We start from the raw sequence: 27,562 nt of genomic DNA on the forward strand, positions 1-27,562 counted from the left end.
ACATCACCGGCAGTCGCAGTATAAGATAGATAACCACAATTATAATTTACGAGTCGAGTTTTAAATTAAAAGTTATTAATTTTGAAAAATAAATATAATTTTGTAAGACTGCACTAAAAAAATAAAAACTATTTGTATCTTAGTATTTAATGCTAAAAAAATATAAATAAAAAGCTGCAATAGAGGTGTCAGTAGTCAGGAGACAGAAACTAAAAAAAACTATGACAAGTTTGAAGTTTCCCGATTTAATCAGTTTTCAAGTTGTAAGACTTCATGTATGGCCTTGTAATATAAAAATACTTAGATACTTGCGTCTTGCGCTTACTTATTTTTTGTTGTACCAAGTAGTACGTAATAATTTTCCGAGTCACAACAAATCAGCATAAATTTATCGTTGTCATGAAGTTTGCATTTGTTTGAATCATATAAAGGTGTTCGTTGAAAAGTTTCCTTAACATTCAAGTGCGGCTTTTCTATACGGTGGATGAATATTTGTTTCATTTTAGAGAGGTTTTATTTTAATCGTAAAATAAAATATCTATGTGTTTCGCAACTCAACATTTATAAAATCTTTTACGCGAGAATGGGTTTACTTACTGAGGGAAGTCCATTGACTTGGGAAGAAACCAAAGCTTTAGCAGAACATGTCCGGCAACACGGCGTAGAACAATTTATAAATTTGTATAAAAAGCTAAGGGACCGAACCGGTGATGTGCTTAAATGGGGTGATGAAGTAAGTAAATGTTAATGTGCTTATTTTTTATAGTATTTGCCAGTAACTTATCATCAAATTTAATTGTAGGTTGAATACATTATAGTGAAATTTGATGATGAAAATAAACGAGCTACAGTCAGTCTAAGAGCTGCTGAATTACTTCCTGAACTACAAAAGAAAGAACTTGAAGATCCTGAAAGTAATTATGATAATTCCTTATTATATTCATTATTTATTTTAATTTAATGTATTCTTTAATCACCTAAAGTAATAATATTAGGTATTTTTTTTAAATTTGAGGCAATTGAAATTTATATATTATCTATTGCTTATAATTACTCTAGCTATGCAATGCCCTTCATACTTTAATGGATATAAACCAAAACTTATATTTATAACCATAACAAATTATTACATAATACACACACATTCATTTTATGGCTATGGTGTTTTAAACTTCAAACACATAACATTTAATGTAAAATGCATATAATAACTTTGCCTCTATTTTTAAAACTACTTTAATAATTTTAAGCAATCCTTTATTATAAAACAGAAAGGAATGTGTGTAATAATTGGTTTAAATTTAAAGGAAATTAATACATTTATATACTTTTACCATTTTGATATTTCTGTAATATATTTTTTATAGATACCTTGTTATGATACCTTTTAGTTATAAGTGCAAGTCATTTCTAGTATCTACAAGGTCATCAAAGAGTTGGCAATAATAATAGATATAATAATGGTTAACCACAATGTAACAATTTTAATGATAGATGGAATATTTAGAATCTAGAATCTTACCTGTATATTTTAGGAATAACAAGTAGTTAAATGAAAAATAAATTAACATCTCTGCTATTTCATTACCTATACAAAAAGAGCTGTATTTATGTCTACTAATAGTTAGTGGTTATTAACCTAGACATGTTTTAAAATGTGAATTAAAGTTAGTACATACCATGATTACTTGTCTCTTATAACCCTCAAATTCAATACATTTTCAACATCCCAAAAGCAAAAAAACTACGGGTTGCACCCCGGGAGTGCTGGCAGAAGTAAAAACTTGAATATTAACGTTGTGATTAACGAATAATTTTGCAGGAATTGCTTTAATTGTCAGTATAAAAGTACTATCAGTTATGTGGTAGAATACAATATTTACTTATTGTGTACACAAACATGACAATTTCTATTTACATTAAATACGCCGCGCCAGCTGTCTACTCCATCCGTCTTACGAATTTTCGATCAGGTCACGTGTCCTGACGCGAATTAAACATTTTTTACCCATTCCAAAAAAAATTTACAACGTCGCTAAAGAAGTTTTCACTTCAAAAATTACATTTAGTGCTATCTCTAATTTACCCTAACTTTCTACTTTTGTATAGCTTACATTGGTCAAAATTTTATAGTAAGGTTGTCTGCATTTCATTAGTGAGACACACTTTAAATTAACAATTTTTTATATTGTTTATAAACATGATATCATTTTTATTTACGCAGATGCCAAGTCTCTTTGGCGTCCAGAATATGGAGCATATATGATAGAAGGAACTCCAGGGAAACCATATGGAGGACTTCTAGCACATTTCAACATAGTGGAGGCAAATATGAAGTTTCGCAGAGCTGAAGCAAGTACTTTATTGAAAGACGGAGAAGTTATTATGAGTATTACTAATTTTCCAAGGTATGATAATAGTTTTGATCTATAGTAGAGAGAAGTCGACCTATAATTTGTGTAACCTTCAAACTCTTAGGCCCACGTTTCAATACATACCTTTATAAAAAGTTGGAATCTATTGAGTACTGTTACGGTGCGTCCACATCTGGCGAATATGCCGCGAATGTGCCGCTCGCGAGCAGGTTACGAGCTGCGCGCGCGATTTGTTCGTGCGCCGCCCGCGCGCAGTTCGCGTGCAACCTAAGCGCCGTACGCGATCAGCGCGTGGGTGGCGCGCTAGCTGCTCGCGTCTTCCTTCCGCCCACGCCAGTAAACGGAATTGTCAGCGGGAGAATTGAGTGCGCGCGCTTTTTACGAGCCTTGCATGAGTTGCGCTAAAGAGGCGCACCAAACCATTGGCGTGACTGCACGCGCGCAGCTCGCAAACGGCTCGCAAGCTGCACATTCACGGCATATTCGCCAGATGTGGACGCACCCTTAGAAATGATTCACATTTTCAACAGTTAGTTGAATGCAAAAAATGAAGGCAATTCAGCTTTATCATTGAAGTCATATTTTACAGCATACAGCCATGACTGGATAATAAGATTAAAATTAATTTGTAGATTAGGCTGTCCAGGGTTCACAAGTCCACCATACACACCGACACCAAACAGTGGTGTATCTTTGTCTCGCTTCTTCCCTGACGAAGCAATATTTCCTGGTCATCCTCGTTTTAAGACATTGACTTCGAATATAAGGGAGAGACGGGGCGGAAAGATGGAAATCAATTTACCAAGTAAGTACATTATTTTTGTATTGAAATTATACTCTCCAGCAAGTCGTTAAAAGTTAGATTAATCAATCTTATCTTTTTATTTTTTAATTAATTTTGTTGGAACATTAAAATACATTTAGAAAATATTGACCATTTTACATGATTACATGATTACACATTTATTTTCTTCATATAAATTATAATTGCAGAGAGTCATGTAATTTAATTAAAGTTACGTAACATATGTATATATATTTTAGTTAATAATTAGAAGCTTAAACACAATTTGATAGAGATAAAAGAGGAACTATTAGCTAAGCTTTAGCTAAAATTAAGCAATTAAACTGATTTAGTATTTATGGGTTTAAATTCGTCACTTGACATTACATTTTATATTTGTTACATTTTTTCTAGTAATTTTTAATGCATGCATGATGTAGAAATTATTAACCTTAAAAACGCAAAATGATGTACAGTAGAACCTCGATAACGTAAACCTCGGTAACATAAAAACCTCTGTTACTTCAAAAAATACTATGTTCCCTTCCCATCAGAGCCCAAAACCTCTATAACTTAAAATACGCAACCCCTATAACTTAAATAAATAATCTCTGTAAAGGCCCTCAGTAACTAAAAGAAATGTTTCCACAACCTCTATAACATAAAATTGTTTGTGAGTGAGTCATTTTGAAAGAGTGTCAAAACAAATGGTTTCGGTATTTATTGCTTGCACGTGTTTACTAATGTATTGTTAACGTAAACAATACATTACCTATTGTTTGCTTTATCTAAATTCTTCAAAGCTTTGCGGCGGTTAGCTTTGTGACAACGACTTACTTGCATAATAAGTTAATGTGTTAATGTATTCTCCTCTCTATTTGTCATTGAAAATCGAATCGATTTAGAAACAGTGAATTTTTTAAAACGAAAGAAAATCACAGATTTTTTTAAGTAGACTAAACCTTTAGTTGTTGTTTTATTTTTATGTAATGTAAGTAATGTGAATAAATATGATATCATATTTAATTTTCCATCCTTCTGATGCATTCAAGTAAAAATGGGAGCAAGGGTACATAGAAACATGTACATACCTCTATATTAACCTTTACCTAACATAGAACCTTGATAACTTAAAACCTCTATAACATAAAATATTTTGTGTTTCCCTTGGACTTTATCTTATCGAGGTTCTACTGTATTTCAATTTTTCAGGACATGTCTCTATCTTTTAAGTTAGGTCACAATAAGCGTCCTTTTATTATTAAAATACCACCGCTAGAAAAGACTCTTTATTCGTACCTACGCATTGATCCTTTATCAAAATAAATACCAACCTTTCACATAAGCTACAATTTAATGGCATAACCACCAAAAAAGCATGGTGGATTGGTGTTTCCTGTCTGTGTGTCCTGCCGTTTCTCTTGAATAGTTTACTACTATGTAATATAACAAAAATCTTAGCCACAGCAACGCTTGGCCGAATCTACTAGTAGAGTGTAAATATTATGTATTATCATTACTTCGTTGGTAAATAACATTTTGTTCGAGTTACAAAGTATAAATAATTCGAGATTTCGAGTTATAGAGATTCCACTGTATAATGTTGAGGCCCTTTCAGTAAAATTAAGTGAGTTAGAAGTGTATTTTGTCTTCGCGATTGAGTTTTCAGCGCCTTAAATAAAAACTTAACACGTTTTTACGGAATGTATGTTAAAATATATTTTTTTTCCAGTATACCGCGATGTTAATACCAAGATACCTGTAGATAATTGTCACGAGCTTGATAAGGGATTGGCGAAGCCCGACTGCGTGTACATGGACGCGATGGGCATGGGAATGGGATGCTGTTGTCTTCAGTTGACGTTTCAGGCGTGTTGTATTACTGAAGCGAGGACGTTATATGATCAGCTGGCACCGCTCTGTCCAATAATGGTATGTCAATTATTCTAGTTTTTTTTTTATAATAAAAATAATCATAATTTATTGCAAGAATTTTGAAAAAAAAGTGTAAGGCCCTTTCTCCACTGCTCCGGTCCGGCGTCGGATACCGGAATGAGTCATGAGAAAAATATCGGAAGGCCGGATTGCGCTTCTCCACTATATCCGATCCGACTCGATACTTGTATATTTATCATGCAACACTTATATTAACTAAAACCCATATATTTTATTTTATTAATAAAACGTTCTAAATTCTGAATATTTTATTGCCCTGGCAAGTTTATTACTTTTTTATATTGTCTATCTTAAAATATTATAATCTACTTAATAAATAGTTCACTAATACTATGGTATAAAAAAAATAAATAGCGACATAATTTGGTTTGGTCCAGGTTATCCCGATTCTTTCAAATTAAAGCAACTATAAATAAACCAATAAATAATAAACAGAGCAGTGGAGAAACGGCCTAAGGTGGTACAATCGTAAGTTCGCATATTCTGCCACACACAATGGCGCGCAAATTTGTCTTTTAATTTTACATTATTATTCAAATAGTCAGTTCTTATATTATTTGTATCGTACATATCATATGTTATTAAATTTATATCAACTACAGTGTCTAAATAATACATTTTTTCCAAAAGTATTACACCAAGTCGATTTTTAAAGAGTCGGTAGATCTTTTAATTATTTTGGTAAATTATTGTAAACCTTAATGGCCATAGAAAAATAGAAACGAGCGAACGATTCATATCATATTAAATGGTGAGCCCATAGACTTACACTTCTATAAGACAAAAATAGATTTATCGTCAATAAAGAGTTTAGTTATTTTAACAGGTACTGCACTCTGAACAATGTTTAAAATTTTCTTACCGATAAAATCGTGAGGTTCTCAACTTTTTTGAAGTTATACTTTAGGCACGTTATAAAAAAATTATGAGAGTGAAATTTTACGATGCGCACACACCGTGACACAAAATTAACAGAATGAAGTTGCCCACGGAAAATGCTACGGCATTGGACATAATTTAAAAACAACATTCGAATAATAATAGAATTTATGTTACACATTATTTAATTTTACAAATGTAAACTGAACTTTATTGACTATAATGACTCCTTTTCCAGTCTTTGATTATTTAATTGTAATTAATTATTTGCATGCAATTAAAAACCTTTTTTTAATAATGCCAAAGAAGTATAACTTCTTACGCGCGTACATAAGTACACGCACGCTTTTTTTATATTAAGAGGTACCCCTACATACTAGCCTATCAGGCAGATATGTCACCGAGTAGCTAAGCAGAAGGGGAGTGTAGAAATCTCCCCTTTCTTAAAAGGGACGTTATTAACTTAAAGCTTAAAAAGTTCAGGGTTGATTATCGCTTAGATACATTTTCATAGTGTAAAATTTATAAGATAACTAGCTGATCCGGCAAACGTCGTTTCGCCATGTATATCATTTATAATAAAAAAATAGGGGTTGATCGTAGAGGGGTGAAAGTTAGGGGTTGTATGTATTTTTTAATATAAAAAAATATTACATAAAAAAATAGAAATTAAAAATTTTGTCTAAAAAATAAAAATAAAAATTTAGGGGTGGACTACCCTTAACATCTGGCGGGCTGATTTGTGAATCTAAACCATTCCCAGATCCCCTTGAAGACACACAAAAAATTTCATCAAAATTGGTCCAGTCGTTTAGGAGGAGTTCAGTCACATACACACGCACACAAGAAATATATATATTAAGATTGTATTCATAAAATCAGCAGAAAAAACCATGCCAAATATTGGCCAATTATTCTGATATGACCCAATGTTTAAATAACAGTGTAACAAGTCGAAGTTTAATAACTAAATATTATGACTTTCATTTGTAAAACGTTACGATGCGGGGCGGGGATTAAATTACGCGTTATTGTTAATATTTTTTTCGACTTACACCACATAATAGTAACTAAAGAGTCACTAGGTGGTCAAGAAACGTTTTACTATACTTGGGTACAGCACTGTACTTGGGTACTGAAAAACGTTATGGCGAGTTACATGGGGGGGGGTCAATAATCTCCAAAAATTGCTTTACGTAATACTTGAACGCTCCCTAAGCTGATGCGCGTGTATTTTGAGAAATACCCCCCAAATTTGTATTTTCACTTAAAATAAAGAGCTTCTCAATTCCTGGAACATTATAGTGGCCAGTGAGGATTTTATAGGTTTGAAATGAGATTTCCTCTTAATCTCCTACTTCCTAAATCAGTAAGGCCAAGTGTCAAGTCTTTCAGACGCTCATTATAAGATGTCTTCCTGAGTGACCTGATCATTTTCTTGGCTTTTCTTTAACCCTTTCAAGCACTAATATCCTTTATGAAATAAGGATCCCAAATGCTGTAGGCATACTCTAATAGTCGTCTATTGTAATATTTATATATCTTTAAGAGTGTTCTTGGTGAAAGGCATTTGTATGGTTGATGTTTATTAAATAAAACTCTTTGTTTGAAGCTGGGTAGCAACTGACTTTAATGGTTTAAAATATGAGCTTGTAACATAAAATATGGGGTAGTTTTTTTTTTATAGAACGAGGGGCAAACGGGCAGGAGGCTCACCTGATGTTAAGTGATACCGCCTCCCATGGACACTCTCAATGCCAGAGGGCTCGCGAGTGCGTTGCCGGCCTTTTAAGAATTGGTACGCTCTTTTCTTGAAGGACCCTAAGTCGAATTGGTTCGAAAATACTTCAGTGGGCAGCTGGTTCCACATAGTGGTGGTGCGCGGCAAAAACTGCCTTGAAAAACGCTCAGTTGTGGAACGGCGGACGTCGAGGTGATACGGGTGGAATTTCGTATTCTGTCTCGACGTCCGATGATGAAACTCAGAAAAGCGGGGTTGCGACGCTAACAAAAACAAACTTGGCTTATCTATGGGTTCACAAATCTAAATGACACTTATAGTCGAATTTTTAATTAGACGAAGTCAACTGACGTTTACGGTGTTGTCAGTTTTTAATGAAATAAAAATAGTGTTGTGACAAAGTAAAAACCCGTGAATTAATGATCGGTGATGGCACTAGTCGCCGCGCCGCGCTTTGTAATAAGACGTCAAAAAACTGATTGTAGTTACATAGTACTAGTACCTAACTTATATCAGAGCACTTTTATACAATTTTGAATAATATTCTTTTATTGTTTGAAATGATTGACTATTCACGCTCATTGTTCATTCATCTGATTGAACAAGAACTGAACGCATCACTATTACTTTAAATATGGCAACATTATTTTACAAAGTGACATTAGCTACTGTCAGTTGGCTTCGTCTAATTAAAAATACGACTATAGGTATTGGACATTATCGGAAACGAGAATGTTAAAATACAATTTATAAGTGTGGTAAAACTAAAGGGCTCATTTTGGCTTCAAGAGTGCGATGATTGGTTAATTTTTTTTTGGTTTACGTTACTAATTATTACCTAAAATGTCATGCTGTTTTTTGTGTGCTGTTTTTTTTATTTATTCAGAAGATTGTCTGTGGTATAGGTGCCATTGCTGTGTGAAAGATATTAGGAAGACTCAAAAGAGATTAAATTCCTTTCCCAAATTGTATTATTCGGAATGAAAATGTTTACTTCCCAAGTATTTAATTAACGACTATAGATAAACTGTGATTCATTGAAATCCTTGTACTTTAGATAAAACATTATCAAAATTTATCAATATATATTGGTTTATTTATGCTTCCTACTATTAAAATTATCAAGGATAGATAACTTCACGGAAGGATAGTGGCACCGCAAGCGTGCGGCAAGTATAACGCTTTATATTACATGATTGGCTGTTTCCGGCGGATTCCGCGGACTAGTGCCAAATATAAATTAAAGGGTAAACGTACTAACTACGTTTACTCTGGAACTGGATTTGTTTCTTTCAAACTCAAACTCAAAATATCTTTATTCATAAACTAGCCGTTTCGCGCCCGCTTTGCTGGACGAATTAAAATAAATTTTGTTTCATTTTTTTTTTTTCATATTTTTATTATTATTCTTTTTAACTTCCCGCTAAGAAAATTGAAATATTTCGAAAATCGAGTTTTTAACAGATGTTGACGTTTTGCGGTTCTAGGAAGCCTCTTTTGTTTTTATTAGCGGGAAAAATTTTCATAAAAGTAAAACAGAATTTAAAAAATCAAGGAACGTTGGAATTAAAATAAATAGCCATAAACCATCTAGGAAAAATTTCGCATCGAATGGTGGTAGTTTCATGTCGATACGATCAGTGGTTTAAGCGTGAAAGAGCCTCAAACGAACACCATTTTCTTTTTATATATATAGACAAGTACCTACACTTATGAACGTCAAAAAAAGAAGTTAAATTAATTGTAAATTTACATTTACTACCAGTTCGCAAGGCAAGAAGAACTGGCCAGAAACTTCCGCCACTCTTTTTAATCGCTAAGTTTTGAGTCATACAAATTGTTTGAACTGGAGCAAATCAATCCCAAGGATCATTTTAATATTCGTCAAATTTATTAAAAGTTTTATTGATTAATTTATTTAGGGAGTTTGAATTTATTTAGTGATAATTCTTTAATTTCGCTTGGATATATATATGTGTGTGTCAGCCTTCTGTGCCTGAGACATTTTTAAATTTTTGTGTTTAAGACATTTGCCCTACGATGTTTCCCTTTTAAAGCAAAAATCCTCAAATTTAGCACGTTAATAAGCCACAAGGTCGTAATTATTGATACATGTTTCTCGAGACAGATATTCTATAAAATCGTATATGTAATATATTTGCGTTATCTATGTTCTGTAATAAGTGACGTAATCTTTGAGATACCTATAAATTAAATTTAACGATGATTTAAAATAATATTATCTATTAAATAATTGATCCGGCCGATTTAAAGAATGCCAATGTGACGGGACACTTTTAATTTTATGAAAATATATTATTACTAGCAGACCGGGCCACGCGTTGCTGAGGCTAAGGTTTTTGTTATATTAAATAGTAGTAAACCATTCAAGGGAAACAGTAGGAGAACACCAGTCATGGGGAACACCATGCTTCTTTGGTGGTTATGCCATTAAATTGTAGCTTATGTGAAACGTTGGTACTTTCAACACAGCGCCATCTGTTAGAATTGTGACTGTCAAATAATATACAAATTATTTGCAATAAAATAACATTGCTGGTATAAATTAAGATGTAAGCTTTTAAGTTAGATTAAACCGCACACGGTGTGCAAATTTGATTGAAATCGGTTCAGTAGTTTAGGAGTCCATAGCGGACAAACAACGTGACACGTATTTTATATATATTAAGATAAGATATTCATATCGTATTGAATGTTGTCGGCGTGATTTTATTTATAGATATGACTATACAATGATTGTGCACATTTTTCGCCTACAAGATCATCGCATTATTATGTCTCGCCGCATACTATACTATACATACAAATATAAAGAAATACTATTCTTTAATAAAATGCCAGAAACTCTTTTAAAAAAAGGTATTAAGGAAAAGCTGTGTAAACGTTAAAGTTAACGATTATCTAGTTGATAAAAGGACCTGGGACTAGTGCTAGACAGGCTACTTCTAATTAATTTGCGATATTTGTTTTAAAATAAGTGTTGTTTGATGATTTGCTGTTTTAAAAGAGTACCGAGAGTTTTTTTACGACTTTTTTCTCTCGGCCTACACCCTCTGTCTTCTTTGCCGACGATGGGATGTCTACCGATTCAAATTTAATGACGTGGAATAAGTGATACCTGTATCTTACATTCCATAATAAAAATATTTTATTTTATTTATTTTATATTGTGCGTCCACCATTGAGTTTGTATTTACATTTAATTTTAGTTGAGGTTTCGTATAATGTGTATGACCTCCGTAGGTGTGAACTTATTTATTTTAAAGTTAACACCCAGTCGTAGATTCGAACCTGTCAGCTGTGTTTATCGTTGATACGAACCAATGGACTATCTGTCGAAAACATAGTGAGGAAACTGGGGCATGTCTTAGACCCAAAAAGGGAATGGCGTGTGGTTGGCACAGGAGGTCACCGTTCGAGCGACTGTTAAATACGGACATAGAAAGAAAGTCCATTGGTGCACAGCCGGGGATCGAACCTACGACCTCAGGGATGTGGAACGCATGCTATAGCCACTAGGCCAACACTGCTCGTATTTATGCATTTATTTTAAGCCAAGCTAAAAAATTTTGGTATCCAATATATTTTCTAAGTACATTTTTAAATCACAGTATATAGTAACCCCCGTACTCTTCACACATGTTGCTTGAAGAGATCAGCTCCATCATCAAATCAATGCTGGCACTGATTATGACACCCGAATGCCATTACCTAGAGACATCATGCTCTCTCACAAAGAATATCCTCACAGTTTAAAAAATAATACGCGGAGAGTTTATTGCCAGTTCTTCTCTTCCGTTCTACGCCCTTGATAACTGGCAGTAAATGTAAAATTAGAAGCATTTCATATAATTGTTTTGACGTTCATAAGTGTACATTTTGTTACCTATATGAATAAATGATTCTTCCCAAGATTGGTACGCGAAGCCATTGAAATCAAAAAAACACGACGACGGCCTTAAATTGTCAAACACCTGGGATCCAATCCAATATCCAAATTAAAATCTCAAGATAAACAAACCGCGAAAATAGAGGACACCGTAAGCCATTTTTGCCAAAACCCTCCATCTTTAAGTCGATACCAACTCCGGGGAAATAAATACAGATAACACAACTTTTTCTACAGCTGTGACAGCTACTATTTGACGTTCAACACCTTTTGTCAGTCACCGTGACCACGCACGCTGTAAATCACGCGAAACGTCAGTTAAATTTAAAATTATGTGAAATAATTTTAAATTTATAATAATGATCGGTTCACATTATTCCAGTCCCGTAATCCAGTGAGTCAGTTCCACGTTCCATTCCAGTCCAGCACTGGACTGGAATGGAACGTCCACATTATTCCAGTCATTCAAAAGCTGTTAGATCGGTAACACTACAGTGACAATGCTTTCAAGAAAGAAGTTTAGAAATTGTTTAAAAACTGTTCAATTATTACTGTTAGAAGAAGTAGTTGATGAAATGGCATCAAATTCATCTTCTTCTCTTTCTGATTTAGAGAAGTCATTTTTTATCTCCTTCATGTTTTTGACAATTGAAGATAACTGTTAATCTAGACTTCTTCTTTGGTGGTAGATCGCATACTTTTTATTTTATTTTTTATATCCTCTACTGTAAAACCTTCTATTTGCATACCATCACAAATTTTGTGCAGGGCGGATTGGCGCATGCCTTTGTGTTTATAAAATTCCGAAGTGATATCCCACAAACACACATGTTCTCTGTACAAAGAAACAAATTGAAGAGTTTGGTTTTCAGTTAACTTCATTGTTCGGAATTACCTATAAAATTCCATAAAATAAAAACACTGTGTGTTCACTGTTAAACGTGTATTCAAGCACTGGATTGGCCGTTCACACTATTCCAGTGGCGCTGGATTTGGTTAGCTGGAATGAAAAATAGACAGTCATTCCAGTCAACTGGACTGGATTGATCACTGGAATGGTGCATTCCAGTGCAGGTTCACATTATTCCAGTAGCTTTAAGCGCTAGACTGGAATTTTGGACTGTAATGCTACTGGAATAATGTGAACCGGGCATAAAACATAACTTCAAATCCGTTAAAAAAAGTGTTTTTCTATATGAATTTTAAATTTTGTTGATAGGTTATTATAGTTTAGATTTTCTTTGTAGTTGGCCTTATCAGCGGCCTCGCCGGTCTACCGCGGATTCCTCACAGATGTCGATTGTCGTTGGAACGTGATTTCTGGGTCAGTGGACTGTCGCACGCGCGAAGAGCGTGGCCTCGAACCGTTGAAGGACAACAAATTTCGCATACAGAAATCAAGATATGATTCAATCGATTCCTATCTATCGGCTGAGCATGAAAAGTGAGTTTGAAGTGCAGCGGTATTGATAATTCGATGTATTTCTGTTAGGAGATGATAAGGGTTTATTTACGATAACTTTAAGTGAATCATTTTTTGAAAATTCTAATCTAAGTCATGCAACAGGAAAAATCTATTGAAAAACAAGTACTTATCAATTTAAATCTTATTTTTTCTTCGGATTTATTGAATCGATTTAACAGTAGTTAATTATAAATAAATATTACAACAATTATCCAAATTTAGAAAAAGCGAGACGGAAAACGTTGTTTCAATGTTTTTTTGAGATTTTTTCCACTAAAAAAATAAAAGCCTTATGAAACTTATTCTAAGGATTAATTGAAAAGTTATTAGTAAGGATTAATTTTGACAGTAGTTTGACATATTACAACAATTATCCCAATTTAGAAAAAGCGAGACGGAAAACGTTACTTATATTTTTTTTTAGTTTTTTCTAAAAAAAATAAAAGCGTTATGAATCTTGGTTTGTAGTTGATTTTACAAACTATTAGAAATTGGTATTTATTTATTAAAGTACATCACATCATATATTTTCGCTGTAGAATGATAACCTCTTATGTCCAGAGAACCAAACATTACAGGAAACGAAAAACAATTATTTCGTCAATGTTCGTCAAAATATTGTTATGTTTGTGTCCATAGTTTTCAATGGTAAAAAGGACTTATTTATTAATAACATAAATAAGTCCTTACTTCATGATTATACCAGTTAAATGACATAAGAGTCTAAGAATAAAAAATAAATGGTTTTTGACATATGTACTAGGTTATCATTCTACAGTGACGATATAATGCATTTTCTAAACATAAATATTCCAAAAAAGGAGATAAAAACATTACTCTTCCATCTACAAATTTCAGTTTTTAATAGTAATTTACCTATTTCAATTATCTTGAACTTTAATTTAGAAATTATATATGTTGATTCTATGATAGGATGTTTGCGATTAAAAATAGTGGCGGAGAGTTTATTGCCAGTTCTTCTCTTCCGTTCTACGCCCTTGCTTTGAGAACTGGCAATAAATTTAAAATTAGAAGCATTACTTTTTTGACGTTCATAAGTGTACATTGTGTTAGTTATATGAATTTTTGACTTTTGTTGTGATAACTAATACATTCGTTTAAAATAGTTTTATTTAAGATTTTTTTTTATTTCAGATACAATGATATACAAATAGTTCACGATCCAAAGATTTACCGTCGTCTTCGTGAAGGTGGGATTGATCATCCATTAGCAATGCACGTGGCGCATCTCTTCATACGAGATTCGGTTTCATTATTCACCGAAAAGGTTAATCAGGATGATGAAAATGACACTGATCACTTTGAGGTTAGTTTTTATGTTTTTCCTTCAAAATAACATTCTTGACGACTAACATCCCATTCATAAAATGCAACAGGCTCAAGTGGTTGAGGAGCGTTCAAGTATTACGTAACGAATTTTGGGGGGGGGGGGGGTGTCCTTTTGTAAAACGTTACGATGCGTGGCGGGGGCATTAAATGACGCGTTATTGTTAATATTTTAACAATAACGCGTCATTTAATAATAACCAAATAATAGTAACTAAAGAGTTACTAGGTGATCACGAAACGTTTTACTATAATTGGGTACAGTACTGTACTTGGCTACTGAAAAACGTTACGGCGAGTTACATGGGGGGGGGGGTCAATAATCTCCAAAAATTGCGTTACGTAATACTTGAACGCTCAGTTGGGAGTTAGGCGCAAGAAGCACTATACTCTGATTTTTAATTCCGTAGAATTCTGACAGCTATCATTTTTTGACATACCAGAGATTACAAACCTTTCTGGCCGGACACATTTTTCAATTTCAATACGAGTCCTAATTTTATTTGTTAGTGAACGTTTTCGTTCGTTTCATTTTATTATATGCGGTGGTCCCCATTAAAAGTGATTTTACGGCGACTTATAATAACGTCCCTTTTCATCACAAATAGTGAAAACGCACAAGTAAAAATAACATTTTAATTTTTATTAAAAGGTTAAGTAAACCTGGAATTACTAGGCAGTGATGCCAACTAATTAATAAAATATTGCAATAAAAGTTAATTCGATATATTGTTCGTGATATTGAAATATTTGTTATTTTTGTATTAGGTCACTTGAGTAAGTAAATATTAAGATTACCTTTTTGTTGGTAAAATAGAAAAAATACGTAACATTTTTTTTGTCCCCAAATCAAAAATTTGTCCCTTTTTCCGTGGAGAACTTTTTTAGTAGCAACACTTATGAAATGTCAGAATTCTACGCAATGAATAATCAGAAAATAGATTGCGAAGGCGAATTAAATCTTATTCTTTATGTGCGTGACTATTCTCTTCAAACTCTTCCCAAATACGTGCGTACGTACGTTCATTTACGTGCGAATTTTGTGTATGTAATATATCTTTCTATTTATGAAGTGAAACTTCTTTAGACGCATGAGGGTAAAATTTTTACGGAACGTCACGAAGATGTGCAGCGTTTGTTTTAATAAAGATGTGCTAGTATAATATTGTGGTGCAATACTTAACCACAATGGTGTTTTTAATACATATCAAAATCATTATTATTTTATTAAGTAACTAAATTATCATTTAATTTTATATTATTATTTTTATTTTATTTTATAAGGGCACAGAACTAAGACCTTTTTTGCTAAAACCCAGTTGCCTATTTTAGAAAATGTGGACATAAGTTAGCAATTATGATAATAATAAATTTGTTATATTATTTGGTAATTGTTTCCATGGTGGTATTTCTATATACATAACAACAACTAATTTTAGTTCTGGTTTTTAATTAGCCTTATTCATTAATATAGAAAGACTGACAAAATTATGGGATTTAGGCAGCTTAATAACTCAATAATTAATTTACAATGAAGTTTCACTTCTGCCCTGCGACTCTGTAACTCACTTTTCGAATAAGAAGACATTCTGATAAGAAGGGAGCATGTAGTTTATTTTTTATCAGAATGCCAAATTATAAAATGACTGCTTCACGACTGATTTGAGCGCGACCGCCGCTGCGTAAACCGCTGTGTGAGTTCGAAAAGTGAGTTACAGAATCGCAGGGCTGACATGTGTACTTTGTACGCACGCACTTTTCTTACAAGATTTAATAATATTACAGAACATCCAATCGACAAATTGGCAGACCATGCGCTTTAAGCCACCCCCACCGAACTCTCGTATCGGATGGAGAGTGGAATTCCGTCCTTGCGAAGCTCAGCTGACAGATTTTGAGAATGCGGCGTACGTCTGCTTTGTAGTGCTGTTGACAAGGGTCATACTGTCCTATAGACTCAACTTTGTGATGCCTATTAGTAAGGTATGTGTTCAAAAGTTTATTATCAAATTTAATCCTAATACAGTCAAACCTGGATAAGCGAGAGTTCAAGGGAGCACAATATCATTCTCGCTTATAGAGGTTTCTCACTAACTCGAGTTATGCTCTTATGCTTATGCTCTCGCTAATGCAGGTACATGGGTAGCGTTTCTCTCTTTTAGAGGTACGCAGCAATAACAAGTCACAGCAAGTGCGACCGTCTCTAACGCATTTAAAGTACATAATATAAATAAATAAAGCCCGACTGTCACTTATAGAGGTAAAGATATGTTGCAGTCTCACTTACGGAGGTGCATGAGGGAAAAACGACTCTCTCTTACAGAGGTTTCTGTTTCTCGCTAATAGAGGTTTTGGTAGCTTAAAATGACGGGTACCGGCTATGACTCTCACTTATAGAGTTCTCTCAGTATCCATTTCTCACTTACCCAGGTTTGACTGTATATATATAAGTAATATTATCAAGGATTTTTTCTAAATGAAAACACAAAATTGTTTCTCTGAAATACAAAGTTTTTATTTTATTTATCACATTTTATAATATAATGCACTTATGATCTAACTATTATAATTATTCTTACCTGAAATACAAAGAAACGACATTTAATGTTCATTTATCCTTTAATCTATCTTTTTACACTATAATCCACTAAATTAATTTACACGTCATCCGCCATTTTATCGCGTGTCACTCCGACGCGTCAAATTCAAATTAATGAAATATCATTCCATTACATCTCCCCCCCTAAGAGAAAAAATTCTGAATAATATATCTACACACTATACTTAATAGCTATCTTCATATTCGTTTCCTTATATTTCATCTTCTTCAGATTCTGCTGTAACCGGTTGTAATTTTGTTATGTGGAACAAAGTTGATTCTGTTTTTCTGTTACCAGTGTCAATCCTGTAAATGGAGTTCGATATTTTCCCTACTATCTTAAAAGGACCTATTTTTAATTCGTCTAATTTCTTTCTATTCAGTCTATTTCCATTCTCAACATATACACTGTCTCCTATATTAAACTCTTGCATTTTTCTTTTTCTATCAAATATTTTCTTATTATACTTGTGGGATTTTATTGTATTTTCTAATGCCAATCTTTTATCAGCAATCCACTTGTCTTCTCCCTCTATTATTTTTAATTCATTTGGTAGAATGCTGACATTTGTACCATCCAGTAAATATTTTGGTGCAAAACCTGTAACGGAGTGTTCAGTTTCATTATATTTCTCTATACATTCTCTTGCCACTGTTGTCCATGTTCTCTTATTATTTTTCTCATTTATTCTACATCTTATTTTATTAACTATTGTTTGATTTAACCTTTCATTCAAGCCATTTGAGAATGGTGTATTCACAGCTGTAAATTAATTTCACATTATTTTCATTTAGATATTGCTTAAATTCTCTTGAATTGATGCCTGGATATTGATCTGTCAAAATTATTCCAATCTCATCTGTTTCTAGTACATTATTTGTTAGTTTTATAAAATCACTTGCATTCTGTGTTTTTGACGTCACAATAAATGCATATCTTGTATAATGGTCTACTAAAAGGTGTAGGTACTTTTTTGTTGATCTAGATCCTCCAAAGCCACCTATAGTATCCATTGACATTATCTCAAATGGTTTTGTTGCTGGTCCCAGTTGTGACATTAATCCAAATTTTCCTTGACCTCTTGATTTATTTTTTATGCATATTTCACATGTTTTACAAATATTTATAATATTCTTTGTTAGGTTTTTAGCTGTGTATATTGGACTTATTTTTTTCTGCAATTGTCTGATCCCAATATGGCATAAATCTTCATGCACCTTTTTTATAAGTTTCTTACTAAATTCTTCTGAGAGGATAATCTTTTCATGTTTCTTTATTTTCTTATAATATATTGTATTTTTTTGTATTAGATTTTCTTTTGTTTCTTTTATTGTTTCATTTTGCTCTTGATCTTCAACTATATCCTTTATTTGTATTAAATTAACTATTTTCAATAATTCTTCTTTGTTATCTTCTGATTCTAATACAGGATTTCGGCTCAAACAGTCTGCTTTTACATTTTCTTTACCAGGTATATATTTTACCGTAAAGTCGTATTGAGACAGGTAGTATGTGAGATCACCCAATTCTTCGTCTGTCCTGCATTTAATGTTCATGTTTTCTAAAGGTTTGTGGTCTGAGTAAATAGTGAATTGTTTTCCAATGAGCCAGTGTTGCCAGTATTTGACTGCTTCTTTCATAGCAAAACATTCTAAGTATATAGCTTTTTTCCGTTTTTGAGATTCATTCAGTTTTTTTGAAAAATATGCCACTGGTTTGTCATTACCGTCCAGTTGTGTTTGTTTTAATATTGCTCCTATACCCTCTAAGGAAGCATCTGTAAAGATTTTTATTGGTAAGTCTTTGTCATATATTTCCAATACCGGTTGAGAACATAAATATCTCTTTATTTGATTAAATGATTCTTCACACTTCTCTGACCACACAAACTTTTCGTTTTTTCTTAATAACTTATGTAATGGATCTAAGATAATCGCGCTCCTTGGTATGTATTCATGGTAAAAGTTAATTTTTCCCAAAAATTGTCTGATATTCTTTTGTGTCTTCGGAGTTGGAAAATGTTTTATCGAAATCAAATTGTCTTTTAACGGTCTTACCGAGTTGTTTTGAATTACATGGCCAAGATACTTTACTGAGTCTGAGGCAAAGGTACACTTCATAAACTTCAATCTAAAGCCTTCTTTTATTATTGCCTCTAATACATTTTTTATGTGTCTTATATGGTCCTCAAAAGTAGAGGAGTAGATTAAAATGTCATCAATATAATTTACAGAGTATCCTGTGAGATTGTGCTTTCTCAGAATATTACTTAAAACTCTCTGGAAAATTGCTGGTGATGTTTTTAAACCAAAAGGAAGGCAGGTCCACTGAAAATGGCCATCTTGTGTGACAAATCCTGTTTTATATCTATCTTCCACCCGTAGTGGTATGGCCCAAAATGCTGAGTTTATATCAAGAGTAGTAAAATACTTACAATTTCTTGTCTTAATAATTAAATCATCTATTAATGGGAAAGGTTGAGCTTGTGGTACAACAATTTTGTTAAGTTCTCTAAAATCTATACATAATCGAGATTTTCTATTTTCACCTTTTTTAAATGCTAATGTCACTGGCGCAGCAAAAGGACTGTAAGATTCTTCTATTAAATTATTCTTTAGTAATCTGGATATTTGTTCTTCGATTTCTAATTTATCTTCTATTGTACATCTGTATGGTCTTTTACTACAGTATGTATTTACAAGTAAATCTATGTGAGCTTCATAATCTTTAACTGATCCTATATCATACTTGTCCCTAGCAAAAATAGTTTTATATTTATTTATAACTTCTTCTATCTCAATTTTCTTTTCTTTATCTAAATGATCTGTCTTACTAACAAATTCCTCTGTTTTTATGTGTTCATTGAAATTTATTGCATATATTTTTATATTCTTATCTTCATTTCTGTTATCTTTAGACATCCTGTCTATTTTCCTTTGTTCTATCTGCAAGTCCTCATTTTGGATTAATTTGAACTTCTTTATCATATCCAATCCGATTATAAAATCCTCAAAATCTTCATTTTCTACTATATATATATCGACCTCTTCTTCTAAATCAAAGATTTTTATTTTTATTGTTATCAAGCCATCTGTCTTCTTCACACCATTAACCGTTTTCATATATGTTATATTCACATTGTCTTTTTTTTCTTTTACTTTAATCAATCTTGAATTTATTAAAGAGATCTGTGAGCCTGAATCATAAACACCGCTCACTTCTAGTTTATTTTCTAATAAAAGCTTGATTTTGATTAATGGTGTACTTACTCGTTTTTTTTCTCAGTATTCATATCTACTTCAATAATCGAATTATTATTTACATTTTTGGCTTTAAAAACCTTTTCAGATTCATTTTTATTTTTCTTGAACCAACATAACTCCTCCGGATGATATCTAATTCCTTTGTCCAAGGATTCACAAGTCTTACATGGCTTCTTCTCATTAAATTTATTTTTATAAGAATATATATTCTTTGTTATAGTTGAGTTTTTCTTGAAGATCATACCTTCATATTTTCTTATCTCGTTGAACAAATCAGTAGTGTTGTTGAGTTCGTCCCTGTTTAACTTATTCAAGATAAAACCAGGTAAACCAGTTGCAATTAGATCTATCATTGTTCTGGAATCTATCGATTTATTTATGTCTAGTATAAGCCGTTCTTTTTTTATAGCATAATCAATTAACAGCCCTTCTTTATACTTGAATGTGAAAGCAGTTGTGACTACATCCCACCCTTGGTTCCTAAAAGTTTCTAAAAATTTGTCTTTCCATTCATTCCATTCAGAATTTACTGATAGTTTAATTACCATCGAGCTATACCAATCCAAACTGGAGTTTTCTAAAAATAATCTCAATATATCTATTTTTGTTTCATCTTTTGTAATATTAAAACGCTCACACTCTTTTTCAAAATTCTCTATCCATTGCACTGCATTAGGATTCTTACTTGTGAATTTTTCAATAATAAATTTCTCTGAAACATGTTTTAAATTATGTTGATTTTCTTTTTTTGTCGTAGATTCTATTAATTTTTCCAGGATATGTTGCAAATTATCATCATTGCCTCTTGGTTGTTTTGTGCTCATTTCCTCTAAATATTGATCTAAAAATTGCATATTACCTTCCTCATCTATATATGTTTTCTTTAGATCTTCATCTAATTTTACCCATATCTTTCTGCTTTGGTGCCTTTTCTTTATACTATTTTTTATTTTTGAAAAAGTGTTCAATTTAACTATATATTTATGATGAATCACCGGCTTCAGTTCATCAGGTAAAACATAACATTTTCCTTCTTCTGTCAATATTGAAGTTATGGCCAATATATTAGATTTGCCATCGATTGAGGCTATCATTGTAAACTCAAATTGTAGCCGGTCCATCTTTTTTTAATAAACAAAAATGTCGTTTTATAAGTAATATTATCAAGGATTTTTTCTAAATGAAAACACAAAATTGTTTCTCTGAAATACAAAGTTTTTATTTTATTTATCACATTTTATAATATAATGCACTTATGATCTAACTATTATAATTATTCTTACCTGAAATACAAAGAAACGACATTTAATGTTCATTTATCCTTTAATCTATCTTTTTACACTATAATCCACTAAATTAATTTACACGTCATCCGCCATTTTATCGCGTGTCACTCCGACGCGTCAAATTCAAATTAATGAAATATCATTCCATTACATATATACATTACGTGTCACGTTGTTTATCCGCGATGGACTCTTAAACTACCGATATCAATCAAATTTGCACACCGTGTGCAGTTTGATCTAACTTAAAAGATAGGATAGCTTACATCTCAATTGATACCCGCAATAATATTTTAATAATTTGTTTATTATTTGATAGTCACAATTTAATGGCATAACCACCAAAAAAGCATGGTGGTCCCCATGACTGGTATTCTCCTACCGTTTCCATTGAATAGTTTACTACTATCTAATTTTATTGTTATATTACATAATAGTAAACTAGTGAATATTCAAGTGAAACGGTAGGAGAACTTATATGAAAGGTAGATAGCTTATGTGAAACGTTGGTACTTTTAACACAGCGCCATCTGTTAGAATTGTGTCAAATAATAAACAAATATTTGCAATAAAATAATATTGCGGGTATAAAAGGAGATGTAAGCTATCCTATCTTTTAAGTTAGATCAAACTGCACACGGTGTGCAAATTTGATTGATATCGGTAGTTTAGGAGTCCATAGCGGACCAACAACGTGACACGTAATTTATATATATTAAGATAAATGTAATGTGTAAATTTAGCATAGTTTGTGTCAATATCATAAGTTACATTCTCTATCACTATGTTGAGTAAATTAATGTATATTCCATTATTAGTAGATTTATAATATTTTTAGGTGGATGAGAACATGCAACGCGCGCAACGACGTGGCGCGTGTACGCAACAGAAGTTTTGGTTCCGTCGAGACGTGCGCTCGCCCGACGTGGACGCGTACGCTGAGATGACAATCGATGAGATTGTTAATGGAAAGGTAATTTTATATTTCAAAACTGTTTTTTTTTTTATTGATAATTTTACACAAAACAATTGAAGGCAAGAATATTTAAGATATGGAAGTGACATTTCCAAATATTTTGTGTAATTGATTAATTAAATAAATTATTATAATTATAGTCTAAGAAAGTGTTCAAGTATTACGTAAGCGGATTTACTGCAATTTACCTCTCTCCCAATTGTCAGCAAAAGTAAGCAAAGCTCTCAAAAATAATAGTACATAAACGTATGAATTTTTTGTAGGAATCCTCGAAAATACATTTGGTTTTCCAGCATAGACAATGTGTAAAAAACTGTTACTGTTGACGTAATCAACAAATAAGAAAATCAAAGACCCAATATATTGCTTACATAATAATTGAACGACCCCTAAACCAACAAATAGGCCCAATTTTAACTCCAAACTTTGTATAATATGAAACAGATTTTATTTTAGCGATATAAACAGCTCTTATGAGCGGCCATTTTGAAGTAGTACACGTTGATATTGTCAATTTCATTCTAATTAAAGCATGATACAATACTCCCAATCGCTGCTGACAATTATATATCTACTAGCGTCTTCAAACTCCGTATTCATACTAGTAGTGGTAAAATCAGCAAAACTTGCTCTTTCCACAAAAGCGAAGCTGTAGATGCTTGTTTATTTATAACTTAATTCTCTATAGGATGGCGTATTCCCTGGTCTGATACCGTTAATCGAGTCATACCTCTCCGGTATGGATGTGGACGCGGACACACATTGCTCAGTACAGCAATACTTGAAGCTCATACAGCGGAGGGCGTCTGGTGAAATTTCAACTATGGCCACCTGGATCAGACAGTTTGTCACTTCACACCCGGAATACAAGTGAGTAGAAATCTTTGCAGACTTCTGTAATGAGGTAAAAAGTCTAGCAGAGCACATCCGGCTCGAAAGCGATCATGTGGTTGTCAAGGATTTTGTGGAGGAAATTGACGTGGATGCATTGATATACAAAAAACCCAAGATGCACACTCAACGTCAAAAAAACGTCCTCAAAAAATGAGCGCAACATTCTAAATTGTGCGCTCATTTCAAATAGTCTCGCGTCTAATAAGTGGAGTCGATGTTATTTATTTGTGTTTTTTTTAAATAAATAAATTTATGTACTTTTGAACTTTTTTGTGGGTAGTTTTTGACAAATATATTTACGCTATATAAAGTGTAGGTCAGGAGGTAGCCAATTTAACATATTTTTTTAATTTAAAGAAAAAACTTTTTAACCGGATTAAAGTTATGTATTATTATAAATTTCCAACTATTTAACATCCAACACCTTTTGTCTTCAGTCACCGTGACCACGCACGCTGTAAAGCACCCGAAAAGTCGGATAAATTTAAAATTATGTTAAATAGTTGTAAATAAAAAAGTCATGTTCGACTCCACTCAATACCTTGTCCTACCGACCACGGTCGGTCGTAAAATGTTATTGCTTTAAGTACGTATACACTGCGTTGTAATAACAACTTTAAGCAATTCGCGTAAGGTTGATTTTGCAATAATATATGCTTGTAACATATACTGTTATAGACATACTGTTATAGAAAGGGACAGAAATAGTGTTTCGGGACACTTTCGAGCGTTACTTTTATTCGAGACTGTGTGTGTGGTTTTTTGTATATCAATGCGTGGATGCCTTTTCCTCTGCTATCAGGCATTTTCCCACTAGACTAACCATTAATGTCTAGGTTTTGAATGCAGGACCTCATAGTAGAAATTACCTTAAGTAAGAGTTAAAATTAAAAGAGAGATTTTATATAATAACTAAAGTGTTATAATTGTAAAGAAGGAAACATGACGTGACGACGAGTTAAGGCGGAAACACATTATTAAAACGTCACGTGACGCAACGTGTCGACACCCGATGTGCATCGAGCACATTACCAACACGCGACACGCTTGCAAATTCAAAATTCATTTAGCTGACAATAGTGAAGGTGTATAGTCGTGTGTTAATTGTGCTATGGATTTAATAAATAACCAGTCTGAAGATGGTCTAAGATCCCGATATACAACGACCTTCACCGAGATGCTTATTTAATTAAACGTATTTTATATTTAATTTGCTAGCCAACCCATATGGATTATATTTTTTGTCAATAAATATAATCCATATGGGTTGCCTAGCAAATTTCAGTCCAGAGTATTTTAATTTAAAAAAAAAACATTTTTTTAAACATTTTACCGGTATGATTATTAGATAAATTCTATACCAATCGAAGGTATGAAGCCCATAGAATATGCAAACGTTAGGTTGTTTTTAATCAATTAATTATTTATGTGTATATTTTTTATGTGACACTAAAGTATATATACATCTTTAGTAAAAAATAAAGTTATAGTGATACATATATAATACTACCCTGATTAAAAATATAGATTGAAAACATTAAAAAAATTTACTGTAGTAAATTTTAAATTTTAATTTTTACATGCAAATTATAAAAAGTATATTTTTTTAAAATATTAATTAAACATACTCTGGACTGAAATTTGCTAGGCAACCCATATGGGTTATATTTATTGACATATTAAATTAAATATAAAATACGTTTCATTAAATAAGCATTTCGGTGAAGGTCGTTGTATATACTAAGAAGAATTGATGCAAATTTTGGGTACATATGACCAAAATTTACTTAAAATGCTTTCAAACTGTACTTTTCATTCTGCGACTGTTCAGCTTCTACTTCTGTATTTTCTTCTTCTGATGTCATAATGTATGTGACATTCGTGCGAAAAATTCGAACGACTGACGCGTGGCGTCAAGAAGCACAATGCGCGCGGTGCGTCGTTCGAGGGTGGCGTGTTCGCGCATGGTTTCGCGTCGGATGTTCATAGTGTAATTCTAGTCATAGAAAATAGTACAATTTGATACAACTCGCGTCGCGTGGCGTTTTAATAATGTGTTTCCGCCTTCAATATTATCAGGCCAGGAGTAAGTCAAATTCTTTCTCTTTTCTTTTTTTAGAAAAGACTCGGTGGTGACGGAGAAAATAAATTATGACCTTTTAAAAACTGCCCACGGAATCCAAACTGGAACAATCCCGGCGCCATCATTACTTGGAGGAAGCAACGTTTCCAAAACCAATGACGACATTCCTACAGCATTCAAAGATTGTCCCTAGACACTCATAAAGTAATTGAGTGGATGTTCTCACGCGCAGTGTTTTCAGATTAGACAAAATTTTTAGATAAATTTAGTAGATTTTGTAATAACAAGGAATATTTTATTTTTTTTTTCAATTCTGAGGGTAGAAAGAAGTACCCTCTCATTTCATACAAAAAGTTGTTTGACGTTTATTTTCCAATTATCTATAAAAACTGTATGTATTGGTTTATTATTTACTGAACTTTAAAAAAAAATAAGTGGGTATTTTAGAAAAAATATTTGAAGTTGAATATTTACTGAATTTTTATTATTAAAACACTGTAATTTTTCTGGCAATATTAACCGATCTGGAAGCACTGCTACCAGTGCCTTCTATTGATTTTTTTTTTCAAAAACTTGTCTATACTTTTTATACTCTTGCCAATTGTCCAATTGTCATTGGTGAATATTAAATTATTTTAATATGTCTGACTATCCGAATTCTTATTTTCATAGAAACTGAATCAAATTGTTCTATTCGATTTTTTTTCGATTTAGATTTTGTGTCTAAATTAAATTTAGTCGCTATAACCACCAAATTTACGATTTGGAAAAAGATTTACTTAATTTTTGAATGCTAATTAAATAACATAAATAATTAATATAATGAAGACGATATTTTGCCAGTTCTAAAGAAAGCTTATAAGATAAATCATTTCAGCGCTTATAAGATAAATATTACCAGATTTTGTTTTAAAACTTTGAAAGCACTTACTTCCGTCGACTGATAATAAATCTTTGGGGAGTTTTTTTTTAAATCTTGGAAGCAAAACACAATTATGACATAAGTTACAGTGAGTTTGACAAAACGCTAAATAAGAGGTCTGTGCAAAAACAGAAATACTTTGCAATATGTGTGCGTAATATAATATTGGCATTGTGTGTGACCACACATTAATTTTATATTACGTAACCATATTCTTACAAATTCAACGGATCACGCCGGGTAAAGATCTTAATACGTAAATCGAAAATGTAGAACGAAAAACACGCTTGTATGGAAAAGTTAGTAGTATGAAATTAATACGTAGTAGAAATTATCTTATACGAAAACTTACGAAAGTATCGTACTTAGTTTTATTAAAAACTCACTGTATTTTACTTATTGTTATTTAATATAATTTTTAATGAATTTAAATCTTACATTTTTATCCATTAGGTATTCTTGAGATATTTTTAAAGCATTTAAAATATTGGTTGCGTGGTTGTGAGCAATTTTATGATGGACGTAATATAATTTTTATGAATATAATCTTAAAATTAGTTGTCATAGTTTAGATTTATTTAAATGTTTGGATATGATAAATTCATTCGTTTCATACCATGAACATGTAAATAATGTTCACCAGCGTGGATATTTGGTTTTTGTATTTCCATTGCAATTTCAATTTATTGGATTATTAATTCGAGAAGAAATACACTATAGCACGGATTTCTGCCTGTGTCGGGTTTATTGTCCCTGTATCGTAAAGGGAGCGTTCAAGTATGACGTTACGCAATTTTTGGAGATTCTTGACCCCCCTCTCCCCCACAACGCGCCATAACGTTTTTCTGTACCAGTAAAACGTTTCGTGACTACCTACACCACCTGTTTGTACCTAAAAGTTACCATTATGTGGTGTAAAGTACTGTAAAGACGAAAATAATATTAATTAAAACGCGTAATTCTATCCCCGCCCCGCAACTTTTTACAAAAGGACCAAAAATTTGTTACGTAATAATTGAACGCTCCCAAAGCTATATTTAGATTATGTGAGAAATTTATTTACTTAACAGCGATCATCAGA

At 32.4% G+C, this 27,562-nt stretch overlaps 2 protein-coding genes across 2 annotated transcripts; one reads left to right on the forward strand and one right to left on the reverse strand.

Moving 5' to 3' along the window:
• Window positions 1–249: 249 nt before the first annotated feature.
• On the forward strand, window positions 250–27,562 carry LOC125061748 (glutamate--cysteine ligase catalytic subunit). Its single transcript, XM_047667330.1, has 11 exons — window positions 250–733; window positions 803–914; window positions 2,225–2,408; window positions 3,008–3,180; window positions 4,892–5,091; window positions 12,893–13,089; window positions 14,266–14,437; window positions 16,243–16,440; window positions 22,445–22,579; window positions 23,271–23,452; window positions 25,596–27,562. Exons 1-11 carry the CDS (start codon window positions 485–487, stop codon window positions 25,750–25,752), a joined length of 1,959 nt encoding a protein of 652 aa, XP_047523286.1. The 5' UTR covers window positions 250–484; the 3' UTR covers window positions 25,753–27,562.
• Window positions 19,917–21,758, reverse strand: LOC125061749. The gene is made up of 2 exons (XM_047667331.1): window positions 21,604–21,758; window positions 19,917–21,522 (listed from the first exon to the last, which is right to left on the reverse strand). Exon 2 carries the CDS (start codon window positions 21,439–21,441, stop codon window positions 20,323–20,325), a length of 1,119 nt encoding a protein of 372 aa, XP_047523287.1. The 5' UTR covers window positions 21,442–21,522; window positions 21,604–21,758; the 3' UTR covers window positions 19,917–20,322.

Source organism: Pieris napi, chromosome 24 (assembly GCF_905475465.1).
Source record: "Pieris napi chromosome 24, ilPieNapi1.2, whole genome shotgun sequence".
NCBI lineage: Eukaryota > Metazoa > Arthropoda > Insecta > Lepidoptera > Pieridae > Pieris > Pieris napi.

Bases quoted from the DNA above. Each gene is read 5' to 3' on its own strand.
- LOC125061748 (XM_047667330.1), top strand. From the start codon at position 485: ATGAATATTTGTTTCATTTTAGAGAGGTTTTATTTTAATCGTAAAATA. The intron at 915-2,224 runs GTAATTATGATA...TTATTTACGCAG, and splicing joins AGAACTTGAAGATCCTGAAA to ATGCCAAGTCTCTTTGGCGT. The intron at 16,441-22,444 runs GTATGTGTTCAA...TAATATTTTTAG, and splicing joins TTGTGATGCCTATTAGTAAG to GTGGATGAGAACATGCAACG.
- LOC125061749 (XM_047667331.1), bottom strand. From the start codon at position 21,441: ATGGACCGGCTACAATTTGAGTTTACAATGATAGCCTCAATCGATGGC.